We start from the raw sequence: 15,336 nt of genomic DNA, 5'->3' as shown, positions 1-15,336 counted from the left end.
AGGGGCCAAGATGGAATTTTACACCTGAAGGAGGGCACAATCCCTAAATGGTGATGGGTGTAGATGTAGTGTATAGTTAACATAGGTAACACAAATGTATGCATGCCTATGTATCCTGTGACAGAAATGGTCCAATAATCACCTTATATTTGTAACTGTATCTTATGGATAATGGTATAAAAGATGCTGTCTACTAACACAAAGGGCTCTCCTTTTCAGAGGAGAGACCCCCTTGTTACCTGAGCAGTCAAATAAAAGGGTTATCCTATTTCTCACTTGGTGAGTTTATTGGGACCCATACCGGGTTTAAAGGACTCCGGTCCTAAGCCGTGATTTGCGGCCCTTCAATATCTATAACTTATTTACTATGCGGCAAGGAACACCTTTTTCTCCCAAAGGCCACATACTATCAAGAATAGTCTCCCAAGGGGCCTGGTGCTGGCAGAGGAAAGAAGTGAAGCTAAGGTAGATGTGTCCACAGCCTGCAATCACCAGGACTTATCCTTTTCCAGTAATCAATCTTTTCTGACACTCCATTTTCTCACTTTCCCTCTGCACTTAGCAAGTTGCCAGAAAGGGACACAAGGCTGGAAATTAGGTTACCCACTGCATGATGCTGCCCAGTCCTTGAAGACTGGATCTTAACGTTCATCACGCACATCCATCACTCCATGGGTGGAGTTTGTGCCTAACTTTTGGAACAGCATCAGCCAGTCTGAGCAAAATCATTACTCATGGGTCAAATAATGCCAGGTTGTAGAACCCAGCTGTTAATGGGTGAAAAATTCCACTGGGCTTGTTGAAAGAAGCACAAAGCCAAATGGGAAATAATTCCATCAGACAGACTACAGTAACTAGTGTTGTGCAATGAAAGGATTGTTTTCTTATTAAAATGGATGTGCATTCCACATAAAAAAGTCATGCACCAGGAAAGCCATCTATTCAGTAAATATAAACTAAGCTTTTAAGTAAGTTTACCACTGCATGTCTGCAAAACCATGTAATGGTTGACATGGGGCCCAGAAAATAGTGTGCAACCAAGAGCAATATTGTAGAGTTGGACCTATCAGAAATACAAAAGGGGAACCATCAGAACTTAAAAAGAGGATAGCCAAGGGCTTCCCCCCCAAAAAATGCCATCAACAAATAATTCATATTCCCTCCAAACACTCCATTTAACTTGCAGTAGTTACCAAGTTTGCCAGCACAAGATTTGATATACATTGCTGAATACTGCCAGCATTAACAGCAGACTCTGAGGGAGTTTTGCAAAGATGGTGGGGTTAACAGCGCCCCCCCCCCCCACTGCAAAGTGACTTACTTACAAGTTACAAGGCTGTTCTTCTACAGCTCTGCTACATATTCCGCAGCCACGTGATAAGATTCTTGGTGCATAATAATACAGGTATGTAGGGCTTCTCTACCTGAGGGGGGAAATTCCTGGCTGAAACTGGATTACATGGAAAAAACCCTTCAGGTAGCTGCCAAGCGCACGTCTGGAAAAGGGGAGGGTCGGATCTACAAACAGGGTTTATAATTCTGTAGCGAAATTTCACAGCCCCACGAAGCTTTTTCTTGTAGCCGTTTACCAGGGGATTAGATTTGAGCATGAGCCAGTCCCCCGTTTTGCCTATAATACCCTGTTCTCAAGTTCTTCTAACCCCTAGGCTATCATCCTTAAGCAGTCCTCCTCCGTCTGGCCAAAGGAAAGGCGGGGGAGGGGCGCACGTGTGAACGAACCTGTTCTTTGCGAATACCTTAAACGTGCAGTAAGGCTAAAGAGGCAGTCGGGGGGTGGGAAAAGAAGCCAGCTCTCTGAGGGCTGCTTTTGAAGGCCAGCGCCCCCGCCACCCCGCCCTGGCCAATCCGGCGGACTTTTCTGCCCCGCAGCTGTGCTTCCCGCGAGGCTGCGCAGGATGACACATCCAGGCGAGCGGTCAAGGCTGCGTTGCTCCTCCGCCCTTACTCCCCGGCCGCTCAGAGGCGGAGCTATAATGCCTCGGTACTTTTTATTCCTTCCCCGAGGCCGGCAGCCAATTTCTAGCAGTGCCTTGGGTCCTGGCGTGCCAGCTGTTGCCGCTGGCCTCCCCCCGCATCTCGTTCTCGCTCTGCTGCTCCGTGTACGGAACCGCCATGGCTGCCTGGAGCGGGTCCGGTTCCGTCCCGGCAACCTCAGTCAGGCCCAGCTTGACCTCCGTCTCTTCGGGGGAGCTGCAGAGCCTTCGGACGTGCAACTGCGAGATGGCAGTGCTGCCGCTGCGGCAGCTGCTGTCCCTGCAGTCGGACGCCTTCCAGCTGCAAGGGGACACTCTGGCCGTGCTGAATCCGCTCAGCCGCCGGCTTGGGGGCGGCTTCACGGTGATAAGCGACGGGTTTCTCCAGCTGGATGGGCGACACCAGTGCAGGCTCACCGGCTATTTCAAGAGGTAAGCGGACGCTTTTCTTCTCTCCTTATTTCCCCGCACTCGCCTTGATCCAGGGGGTCGCCTTCTTAAAACACCCACCCGGGGGGTGGGAGTTGCATCCTACAGGGTTGCGGGAGGAGGGGGTCTGGTACTTTGAGCTCTTTTAATTTTGAAAAAAATTCTACCTGCTGAACTGCTGCCTGCCTTGGTGGCTAGTAGCAGGCATTGGAGCTAAGAGGTAATCTGTAAAACGGTCCCTTATTTATGGGCCTAAACCCCAACCACTAATCAGGGTCTAGGAACCGAACTCGTGTTTCTCACTCGCAGGCTATGAAATGGTAGGGTGGGTAAGTGGGTTACTGTTTCTTGACTCAGAAAGATGGAGAGCCTTTATTAGGGAAGGCAGGCTTGGGGGAGGGAAGCTGGTGCAGCTTTTTCCTTCTCAAAATAACAGTCCTGTATTAAGTGAATGGCAGAAGAACCCCACTAACCATAGTCCTAAACAGGAGCCAGATTGAACAGATGAACAGGATCTAGTGGGAGAGCAGAAGAATGTATTGCAAAAAACAATGCTTAACAACAATGGCTAAAATAGCCATTTCCTTGTTAATAAAAACTGTGCATAGGATTGCCTGGTAACTTTGCCTGTGTCTGATACTCATTAAATGTAGGACACCCCTCATTCTGCAGTTTATTTTAAAAACCAAAAGTAACCCAGGGGTTGGTGCAGCCAAAAAGGTTGGAGCATTCTGAGGGAACTTCAGCCAGCCTTTTCAGATGGGGAGTTTTTATTTGCCACGATTTATATCTGGATTTATATCTGCCAGACCGGCAAGCTTGCCTTTCACCATGGGGCTGCTGTTTCCTGATAGCAAAGGAACAAGGATCATGTAGATAGAGGGAATGTTAAGAATCAGCTCTGTGCATAGCAATCATCTCCTAATGCAACAATGCTCAACCTTTTGGATCTCCAGCTCCACACCGATCAAGGCTCCCAGAGATAGAAACAAAAAGATTACTTTTCCAAAGAAGGACATTTGTAAGTGTGTGCCTAAAGACTACTGGTCTCACCTGGACTAGTTATTAGTCTTATCTGTGTTGTGCATACCACTCATTCACAACTACTGACTGAGTGGAATGATTGCTTCAGGGCCTGCTTTGAAGGGAGAAATCAGATAGCAAGTAGACCCAGCTGAAGAGGAGGAGGCCTTGTTGGTCTCATCTGGTCTTGTCTCATCCAGATAGTGCAGCCTAGAGAAATGGCTACCAATAGAAGACACAAAGGGTGGTGGTTTGAATGGGGCAAGCACTGGGTGAGTGGGTAGATGGAAATTCCAATCCAGGTTTTTTCCCACTTGGATGACACTACACTGATTAAAAAACCAACCCTGTACTACCAGAAATAATCCAAAGATGCTGCTATATGCCATCAGGTCTTCGGTTTATATTGCTCAATAATGTGGTTCTCCAAGGTTGGCTAGATTTTGCTGGAACTGTCATGGACTGGATTTGTTCATCCATAAGAAATGAGCTGTACCTGTTAAACTATGCTTTTATTAATAAACCACCTCCCCTCCCACCAGTAATGACTGTGTGGTCACCAAGGCAATGAGGCTTTATTACAATGAGGCTTTATTATTAACTTCCTGTGAGACATTCTAAAATAATTTCTGCCTATGGGTTTGTAAATAAAACAAGTAGCCTGTGGCTACTAATCTTGATGTATTTGACAGAATTGTAGAGTAACTACTTATTCTTGCATACTTTTGTTTTCTTTTGTGTTGTCTGATACAGCTTAGCATATAAAAGCTTGGCCTTTCAAAGATAAGTGGTGGCTGTGACTTTTCCTTTGCTCTGTGAAGGGATCTCTGTAAAGTACATTATTATGGCAAGTATTTTATGTAGTTTTCAGAAATCTTCTGTAGAGGCAGCACTTGAAATGTGCCTTTTCCACTAAAGTAAATAGGAGTCCTTGGTTCTCCTCCAGGAGTACAAGGGGTAACACCCTTCAACTTATTCTTGGCATACACCTACCAGTTAGCTAGGAAGAACTCTTTCTTCATGAGGCAAAACGTATTGTGTAATTTAAGATTGTTGTTATTTATTAATGGTCCAAAACCAAACCTACAAACATTAAAACAGCCATTAAAATGCATACATTAAAAATTACATGAAAGCCAAAAATAGTCAAAATTATGAAAAAGACACCAGTTCATTTCTGTAAGCTAAATCAACAGAAATTTCACCACTGCTGGAGTTATGACTTATGATTGTAGTGTAGACACTTTAATGTCAAATACAGATTCAACCTCTGTATTTGAACATATGCAGATATGCTTTTCATATGGAAAGTTGAGTAAGACAAATAGTTTGGCCCTATATATGGGGAGAAAAAGCACCGGGATGTGTTTGGAATGTGATCTAAAGAGGGTTTGTTACCATATATTTGCAAGTATTCCAAAATGGTGGTAAGGTTTCTTATACAAGCTATAGCATAAGACCTAAAGTTAATTGTGTGTGTGTGAAGAAAAACTTGCTTTTGGCAATCTGATGCAAGTATGTAAGTTGCAGCCTTGTTGTGTGATATGATAAATAATATTTGAAATAATGGTATACAGGGAAATCAAATAATCAGTAAAAATGGATAAAGCAGCAGAGAATATTCAAGAGTAACATACAAAGGAATCAAATAAGCAGTTAATTGATTTTAATACATTCAGTTCTGTAACAGAAAGACAAGGGCTTCAAATAGTATCTTCAGCCAATGGAAAAAAGGCAAGGAATGCAGAGAGAAGAGGGATCATTTCAAGAGGTGATTCACTTTACACAGGGTACAGCTATAGAAAAAGGTAGAAAGCAAAAAACAGAACTCTTGCCACAGCAAATAAAGCCAAAAAGAACATTTACAGGATAAATCATTTCTTCTCTCTCTTTCATACACATGCTAAGAATGAATCATCTTTTTATACAGATGCCATTTTGCTTGGAAATGGAGAATCAAATTGAGTTTCTGGACTGAAGAGACAGGCAGGCAGAGGGGGAAAAAAAAACCCTTTCCTTTGCAACTTGTAGACAGCCATGGTTCTATTGGGGCCGGGACTCAGACAAATTCAGAGGGTGGCTTTTAGTATCCTGCTCCTTTGTCTGATTCTGGATCCAGCTGATCAGATGAAGTTGGCTGAGTCTTCCATCCGTGAAACCCAACTCAGCAGGGCTGTTTTAGGGAACAAGGAAAGCGGTGCTTACAAAGTCTGTGGCGGCAACATACTGGAGCAGTGTCTCTCAACCATGGCAAATTTAAGATGCGTGGACTTCAATTCCCAGAATTCTGAGAGTTGAAGTCCACACGTCTTAAAGTTGCCAAGGTAGAGAAATACTGTACAGGAGGGATTTAGTTCAGCTCCTGTAAGCACATGCCTCTTGCTCTGATTAGTAAAAGGAATGGCCAGGGAAGAGTTCACAACATCACCTAATGCAGATACCGTTTTGCTACATCTGTCACTGTTTTACTAAAGCCAGAAAACAGCAATGCTGGTGGGAAGAGTTGAGGGGGATGTTTGCCCTTTTGAGAGATCAACCTTGGGTCATTTTAATAATCCTGGATTCATTGTTACTAGAATCGTGGTAGGAGATTATGGCCTGTTTCCTTATTAGACATGCCTGCCAGACACCTAGCTCATCAGGATATCAGTTCTATGGAAAAGATGGTGTTCAATGGAGAAGGTGCAATTAATGTTTTTGACCTGTTGGCTTGACCATAATATTAAACCAGATAGAGCTGCAATTTAGATGTGGGAGAAGCAAACCAGGTAACATGGCAATAGGCATATGCGTATTATAAAAGCTAACATGGGAGGAAGGGCATTCGTTAACTTAAAACAATGATGAAGGCATCTGTCTGTCTTTTGCCACCAATCTTTTTTTTTCCTTAGAGAATTTGGAGCTTGTAATTTTGATTCTCTTTCCATTTTTCAAACGCAAATGGTGTCTCCATTTTCCATTGCCTTTTCCATTTAAAAAGCTGTACCATCTTAATTTGTACCTCACACTTTATACACTGCAAAATGAATCACTTTCAGTGGAAAGCCAGCATGTCTGGCTTAGCTGATTCATGGATGCAGGTATGCTCATTTCTTCTAGCTCCAAATTTTCTAAGGTCTAGCTGACAGCTTGCAGTACTTTATTTATTCCGTGAAACCTGTTAGCCGTGATAGGAAAACGAACCATTTAGTTTTTCTGCAATATGCTTACAAAATAACTAGTTCTAGTTTTAAAATAATAGAATTATCTGTAACAAAGCTTTTCTGGAGAGAAGAAAATATATAGTGTCATCAACCATTACATGGAAAATGTTAATCAAGCTGGATAAACACATACTGTAGTAGGAAATTAAATAAATACAGCACAATCCAGTCGGTTCCTTGAGCAAACAAAAGTACTTGGTTAGTCCCATAGAACTGTCCACAATTGCTACATAAGTAAGATCTGGATCTCTGTTAAAATGTACCAAATTAATTAGGAAGCTTTTGAAGTTCTGTATTGTGAGCTTTTCACATTTCATTTTTCTGCCTCTTTGGACTAGGCCTGGCATTCTGTACTGATTATCTGAATCTGTTTAAATTGAAAACCAAACAGAGTTAAGGAGGGCTTAAATGGTTGAAAGACCATGTGCTTTATTTTTCTGCATTATCTTGACTACAGCTTTTAAGAGTATCAGTGGATTTGAGCCATGGTTTATATGAAAAAGAACTGCATCAATCTATTAAAGTTGATCAGAGTTTCTGAATTCTAGGGTAGTCTGGCTATCGTACACAAACTAAGATTTTTCTTTTAAAATTGTTTTTATTTGATTCAGGTATTTCTATCCAGTTCACAAACAAGTATTCCATCCATTCAGCCCAATAGCCTGGCTTAACAACTGTACTGTAAATCCAGCTGGACCTTGGTTTGTTAATTGTGTAGATGCACAGAATTTCATTTTTGCTTAGAATTTTGGACTCTGAAATTAAGGAATAGATTTGCATCTCTTAACATACAGAAACTGGTTTAAATTATTAAGAACTACAGTACAAATTTCTTCAACTGTTTTTTAGGTGCTTCATTTCACTGTGCCCTCCCAGATAAATTCATTTGAATATTATACGACTAATCTGGCAAACTCAATAAAAGATGAAGCCTTAAATTCTAGAAGATACGGATTTTTAAGTGAGAGAAGGTGACACGTCCTTTACTACTTTTTTTTTAAAGATGCTGTTTTCAGAAAAGTTATTTCTGCCTAATTATGTGGCATGAGCTGTACTTCAAAAATAATACTTTTCTAAACCAAGATTCTTTCTATTGATGGTAAACATTCCAAAGCCAAGTGCAATTTAGAGGATGAAGAACAAGGAGAATAATAAAATGAATAGTAAACATCTTAAGCTTTATATACACAAAGTCTAGAGGTTTTCATTTTTGTTTTCTACATTCTATAAAACAATTGCAGTTTTAACTTCTTTGTTGGAAAGAAATAAAGAAAACTTATTTTTATTCATGCCATAAACTATATCATGGTTTATTTCTTGAATACAGTTTATGTCACCCCGTCCAACAAGGCTCAAAGAAATACAACATTAAAATGAAAACCATTATAAACTGAGCAGAAATAAACCAAGTGTCCCAAGCAGCGGTTGTAAGGAAAAATATGGGATCAAAAGTTTTGTCTTATCAGCTAAAAGTAGGAAACTTGGCTTATCCTTTAGAATAATGTTTCTTAACCTTGGCAACTTTAAGATGTGTGGACTGGGAAATTCTGGGAGTTACCGTCCACACATCTTAAAGTTGCCATGGTTAAACATAGCTTCAGAAAACCAGTTTCCTTTAGCAAGAGTTATAGGTGGTTTTGTTTTGGTTTTGGTAATAATTCTTCCATAAATATCTATATGTCTATTTTGAAACCTACAAACTGAAAAACCTCTTGGGCATATTTGTGCACATGTTCTCCTTAAGCTTTGGGTTATACTTGGAGTTTGAGCTCCAGTTTTTTGTACCTTAGGGGAAAAAACCCCACTCTTCTGTAAGTAGACTCTAGCAGTAGCAGGTGTAAGTACCAAACCATGGATGTAGACACATGACAGGACAAAGATTAGATGGCATGATTTCAGGGCACAATTGGGCATTATGCTAAATTGGGCTGACAGCTCTGTTTGGAATTTTCTGCTAACACAACTGATATCTCTGCCTCCCAACTGAGAAGCTTGGAAATAGCTGTTGCTACTAAGTTTTGGATAAGGATGGAAAACCTATGGCTCTCCAGATGTTATTAAATTATGGCTCCCAGCATCCTTCAACGTTAGTCATGCTTCCTGGGACTAATAAAGTTCAGCAGTATTTTCTCCCTTGTTTTGAGCCTAGTGTCATCCGAACCTGAGTTGCATGCATCTTCTGTCTTTGACCAACCAAAGGAATGGTAATTATTTTCAGCTGTTACTTATGCCTACATTTTGCAGTTAGGCGTGGACAGAATCAGTGTACATCCTGTTTTGATATGTTAAGCTATAAATTAGCCAAAAATGGCATTTCCAAGCCACACTAGTAGGACAGAGACTGTGATTTCCTGTGGGTGTGTTCCTCATTAAGCCATTAGATTGATTTAATATATCCACTAGAGCTACTCAGTGTTTAGGGTTTTATTCCAAAAAAGTGCTTTGGAGTACAGCAGAATACAGATGTTGCACTTGCATACAAGTCCTTAAAGCAGCTGTATCTTTTTATGGGATCATGCAGCTGTCATATAATCCTAGGAAGTTAGTTGCTTTAAGTAGTTGCATGCAGGTGCTAAATTTGCATCCTGGTGTGCTCCCAAGCACTTTTTGGACTGAATCTGAAGCTTTGCACAGACCTTATATTCTGTATGGTGGTGAGACTGCATTTTCTTTTTCCAGTTATTTTTCTGGAGATAGAGGAATATTTGTGGTCAGGACTAATGTCATCACAGTTCTGGCTGAAAGCTGCTGCTTCTCCTGGTTGTCCTACAACCCTCCATAAATTATTTTTTCAACTTCCTGCTCCTCAACACATTAACCCCTTCTTTTCCCACATATGATGGGCCATAAAGAACTATGGTGGGTACATTTGAGAGAAACTAGTCTTACTGTGTTCAGTGTTCCTTCTAGAACTTATCTTGAGTTCACACGAAATTGCATTTTTAAATTCGTTTCACTGATGGCCTGAATATTTACACAACTTTATTCTCTTGAACAGGCACATAGAGCTGAATACCCATTATGATTACAAAAACTACAGAGAGACTATACTGAGTCGGCCATTGGTGTTTTTCATTAATGTTAGAACAAAATATAATTCTTCAAAAGGTATGTACCGGTAAAGCTACTGTAAAATGTACAGGCTGATTGCCTAGCTTATAAAAACGGTAATTGGATCCTTACTTCAAAGTGGCATGATTGAATTTGGATGAAAGGGCAGGTTGTGATGTCTCTGTTAAACTGGCAAGGTTAGATTGCAAGTATATAAAAATATTTTAATTTTATAGCAACATGGCTCTTGCTGTAATAGAGCTACCTTCAGTTTCGGCCAACTTCCTAAGCTGCATGTTGCTTAGATGAAACTGGTTCTCTGTATCTTGGGTTCCATATGGTTAAATAGGTTGCTTAACTTGAATACAAATAGGTCTGCTTTTTTTGTAAGAGATCCTAAGTAGAACCATGGCAGTTTTAACTGGATCCAAGTTTTTCTGCCAGCCAGCTGCAACAAAATGGAGCAGTTTATATAACTTTCAGCAACTGAGCTAGTAATACTATCAAAGATCTGCTATTCATAAGATTTCTTAAAGTGAAACAGGATGATGAAATTGTCATTGTATCTTAGAAAGTCAGAAGAGAAGAATTCTGTTAGACTGGTCAGGATTAAACTCTAGATCAGAAGTATGTAGCATAAAAGCAATTAAGTATAAAGTAGACATTAAATAAGAACTCTCTGATGCAGTTTGCTTATTTGTTTTGAATATTTATAGTTTTGCTCTCCTAAGATTAAAATTGCTTACAGTAGAAGGCAATAAAACAATTTAAATGATCAAGGATTGAAACATCAATAGTAAGCCTATCAATAATTAAGCAAAACAGACAAACAAAAAAGTAACATATTTATCTATAGAATTTATATTCCACATTCTCATTTTAATTACAATCTTAAGGCAGAGATACAATTAAATGTTTTGAAAATATTTACAATTAGTAACCATTTAAAACAATTAGAATCAAAAAACCAAAATGTTGATTAACAAATCCCCATTTAGTGTATTTCTAATGCAACAGACCCAATTTTCATCAAGATGCAACCCAAATAACAGATTAATTTCAAACAGTCCAGATGTAATTACGTAAATTGAGATATATGTGATTATCATCATTTGCATTATGACATCATTGCATTGACAGAAATCATGACTTTTATATATGTATCATATAGTTAAGAGTAATGGATATCCCCTCAGGAATCTGTTAAAAATGGTTTTACTGTAATTCAATGTAAACTCCTAAAATAGGTAAAACCACAAATTTCTTGAAAAGTTGTGAAAAGAAGGTATTTCCATCTTGCTTAAAGTTGTACCAATTAACCAAAAGCTTTGGAGAACTGAAATGTCTTTAAGCTGTCTTGGGGCCAACATAACTGAGTAGGAAGGAATTCAGTAATCATACTTGCCTGTAGTGTATGAAATTGCTTTCAACACTCAAGATAAGAAAATATTTTAGAGAGCCGTAAGGAAGCTTGAGGAAGGCTGCACCCCATAAGAATGCCTTCCTGGGAATGTATAGGTTCTGAAAAGGTACAATATGCTTGTTTTGTATTGTGTACGACAACCCAGGGGCAAAACTATATTGTGTATAAGGAATGTTTGAGATCTGCAAATGTTTATTACTGTTTATTACTGTTTTCCACCTTACCAATGTCAAATCCCACTAGAAAAAACATACGCTTTGCTTGTGAATACTCGACACCCAAAGATGAGAAGACAGCTTGAGAATAGCATGAACAATGTAATATCTTCTGTAATTGGAGAAAGCTATAAACTTCAGGTGAGTCAGGCACATGTCTTGTTCGACCTAAGTTTATTATCTTCAGGTTGGTAGTTTGGACAAATTTTAAGGGGCAAAGGACATAGCTCTTTGGATAAATTAGGAAAGCCTTTCCCCTAGATCTACTATATTCATACAGCCATACATTCACCCATACAGTGAAAATGGGAATGTGAGTTTGAGTTTTCTGACGCTTTGTTATTTGACAGCTCAGGACTACTGTCCAAGTTATTAAAACCATCTTGTTCCTGCAGCTAGGACTCACACTTGGTCTAAAAACAGCTTTTATTTAAACTCTAGGATGCTTTAGGGATAGAATGCGTCCACATATATGTTGTTGTATGCATAAAACTTAGTGGATGGCAACATTTCTAATGGTCTGTGTGGAACATAGTAGAGATACTGTGCTTTACCTCCCCCCTCCCCTATTTTGTAAAATACAGTATACCCAAGCAGGAGTTATTGTACTTTCTGGTGACCATTTTAAATTATGGCAACAGACAAATTGCATTTCTACAATGTTTCCAGCAAATGGAGTCTGCCCTTAATACTACTGTCACCCCATACTGCTAAGCCCACCCAAAATTCTGGAAGACTATATAGTATTTGACAAGACCGTTGTGATGATTGCCTTTATCCAAATAAAACTCTCAGACTCAAAATCACAATTCAGGTTCTGGGTTTATTTAGAAAAGAGTGCAAACAGGTAAAAAGCTGAGAATGAGAAAAGCGCGCCTAAACTCAAACTAAATATCAGCGTTTCAAACATCAGCTCACCCCCTCCTTCGCATACAGTACAACCCACATTCCCAGGTGCTCCTAACGAGCTCTGTTGATCAACGGGCAAAAAGACCTTGACATTTAAGAGATAGCCCAAACACATTCCTCCCTGGCACGGTCCAGCACGTCTTGTGTACAAGGCTCTCAGCAGCACCCTCCCAGCCAGCACACGTATCAGCACCTTGGCAAGTAAACCGTTACGATGCCTAAACATCGCAACGGTGAACATGACAACCGTACACATGGGGAGATGGGGAAGAAGCAGAACAGTCCAATAAGTTCAGGTGTTGTAGTAGCCATGACAGTCTCTTGTTTAAAATCAGATCTCAGGATGAAAAATGCAGACTGATTGCATTAGTCACCTGTTAATGTTGCTGGTATCAGATTGTATCTACCATTCTGGAACAAAAATGTGAAAGCTATTCCTTAATTCTAAAGACACACAGACTAGCTAAATTTCAACAGTTTAAGGCAGTGGGATTTAATACTATTGTCTTACATGCTAAATGCTCCAAAACAATGTTTGTTTATTTATATGGGTGAAAAAGTGGGATGGGGGGCTCATTTAAGTTTTTGGAGAAGTGAGAGCTACCATGTCATGGATAGACATGGCCAGAATTTTTAAAGTTCTTTTCAAGGTTTTCAGAAGAATGGTTGTTTTTTAGAAGTTATGTTAAGCGTAAAGCTACAATTTTAATGCATTTCCTATTTCAAAATGAGAGGAAACTGCAAAGTTACTTTTCAGAAATGGCAGTTGTAAGGGGCTCGGGGGAAGGGAGGCAAAAACTGGCTTTAAGGGCTGCATCCGTTTCTGGAGTATCGGATCAATCCATCAATAACGATCATTTTTCTTTTCTCTGTATAGTTTGACTTCCAAGATGTTGTAAAGAAGTTTTTTCCTTTGAAAGCCCATCTGGTTAATGAAGAAAGTCTGAGTTTCTCCTATGAGTTCAAAACTGATGCCTTATTTGATTTCTTTTATTGGTTTGGGTTCAGCAAAAGCACTGTTTCAGTGAATGGGAAAGTTCTTAACTTATCAAGTACCAATCCAGAGAAGAAAGAAATTATAACTAAATTTCTGGATAAAATGAGTGAAGCAAATTTACGTTCAAACAGCTTTTCAGACAGGAAGTTCAGCGTTACCTCTAGGGGTAAGTTGGTGATCTATTATTTTTAAATATTACATTGTTCATAGGTAGGACAGTTTTATTCTGTGATTAAGTTCACACACTGCAGTAAGGCATTCTTGTTTAGCCATGGTGTGTTGAATAAGCCACAATTGACAAGGTTCTACAATATGGTAAGACATAACCTGTAGTTTATACTAGGTTTGCACTTTTTTTTCTTTTCAGTCCTTTAAATACATTCAAGTCTAATTTTTGAGCTCAGCCAGTGATAATATTGTCTGGAAATTATGAGTATTGTAGAACAATGCATTTGGTCAGGGTGGGGAAGATTGCTATTTCTTTAGACATTACATATGTATTTGTATTACCTTGCAGCTTCAATAGATGATGTGTTTAATGGCAACTTGACATCACAGTCAACTTGGATGGAGTCTCCTTTAGCACTCTGGACAATTTCAGGGTCTCAGGAGTCTAGAGACAGGTCAAGTACTGAAATCTGATTTTCTTAACACTGAGAAAGATATATTGAAGAAAGAAGGAAGATAACCACATTGGAATTATCCTTATTGCTGGATTCAGGGAATTCCCAAAAGAGAAATTTTATTTTTCTGCCTTGTTGCAAATAATAGGATGTATCTGCATTCTATGTTGCTTTCGTTGACTGATTACTGAAGTGATACTTGCAGACCTGGTTCTATATTCAACATTAAAGGCTATTGAAGCCTGGAGTTTTTGGTATTCCAGTTATCCTTAAGCATATAGCCAGAATGATTTTAATCCTGGATTATTTCAGTAGTTTCTAAATAATCACTAGGTTTTCAGAGTCAGGGAAATACACATTATTTTTATGATTGCTCCAATGTTTATCACACTCTGGCAATTCCAAACAGCTTTGAATTATGAGTAGCTAGGACAAATAGTACTGGACTATGAACTACACTTGAGGTTTTTTGTAAAATGGATGGTGGTAAAGAACTGGCAGAGGGAATACTCTAAGTCTTTTGATCCAGAAGTCAGCTGCTGACAGAGTCTGGCTCTGTTCTGGCTTGGAAAATTTTGCTAACTTTCATTCACTGGACATTATTTTCACAAGGGCTGTACAGTGCTTCAGATTTAATTCACAAAGATGATTCAGAATACTCAAACACAGCATCTGTCCAGTTCTTTAAAGCAGCTATATCTTTTCCCAGGATTGTGTGGCTGCAGCTGTTGCACTGTCCTAGGAAAAGACAGACTGCTTTAAATAGCAGCAGACAGGTGCTACGTTGTGCTCTCCATAATATTTTTTTGGAATTGAATCCAAAGCGCTGTGCAGTCCTACTTTGCATACACTGTACCTCTCAAATAAAATATAAACATTTGTTCTTTTCAGATACTACTGGAATATGTAAACCTAATACATTAAAGGAAATGCTTTGAATCAGAGTTTAATACCTTGGAAGGTTAAAGAAAGTGTAAGTGATAAGTATTTCACAGTATATGGGAGGGGCAGGGACAGAAATGGTTGTAACTTCAGTCACTTTAGGGCTGCCTGATTAATATTTTACTTTTTCTTTATGCCATAGTGTTAAAACACTATTTTCATAGCGGAAGTATAATCTTTTCATCATGGAAATCCTGACCTTGTTAAATATGAATTGCATGGTATAATTTGGGCTTATAGCAGCCTTTTCCAACTGATGCCTTCCAGATGCCTTCTAGGTTTGCAACTCCTAGAATCCCCACCTGAATGGCCTTCTGGCTGTAGGCCCACCATATCTGGAGAGTGCCAGCAGATTTAAAGAATGACTGGAATGAATGTGCCATAAAATTCTTTTTTTTTTCCTGGCAGGCTTTCTTTATTATTGTGTTAAATGTCTACATCTTAAGGAATGTTTGAAGTAATATTCAGTTTCTGTATATAAACAATTGCCTAATCAGTGCCTTCTATATATCTTTATTTCACAATAA

General features: G+C 39.4%; 1 protein-coding gene across 1 annotated transcript; it reads left to right on the top strand.

Annotated features, from left to right (window-relative positions):
• The first annotated feature begins 1,985 nt into the window (after positions 1 to 1,985).
• Positions 1,986 to 15,336, top strand: MEDAG (mesenteric estrogen dependent adipogenesis). Its single transcript, XM_063305715.1, has 5 exons — positions 1,986 to 2,426; positions 9,648 to 9,757; positions 11,367 to 11,479; positions 13,125 to 13,410; positions 13,762 to 15,336. Exons 1-5 carry the CDS (start codon positions 2,134 to 2,136, stop codon positions 13,884 to 13,886), a joined length of 927 nt encoding a protein of 308 aa, XP_063161785.1. The 5' UTR covers positions 1,986 to 2,133; the 3' UTR covers positions 13,887 to 15,336.

The sequence above is a fragment of the Candoia aspera genome, chromosome 5, assembly GCF_035149785.1.
Source record: "Candoia aspera isolate rCanAsp1 chromosome 5, rCanAsp1.hap2, whole genome shotgun sequence".
Taxonomy (NCBI): Eukaryota; Metazoa; Chordata; class Lepidosauria; order Squamata; family Boidae; genus Candoia; species Candoia aspera.
This window is presented reverse-complemented; position numbering and strand designations above follow the sequence as displayed.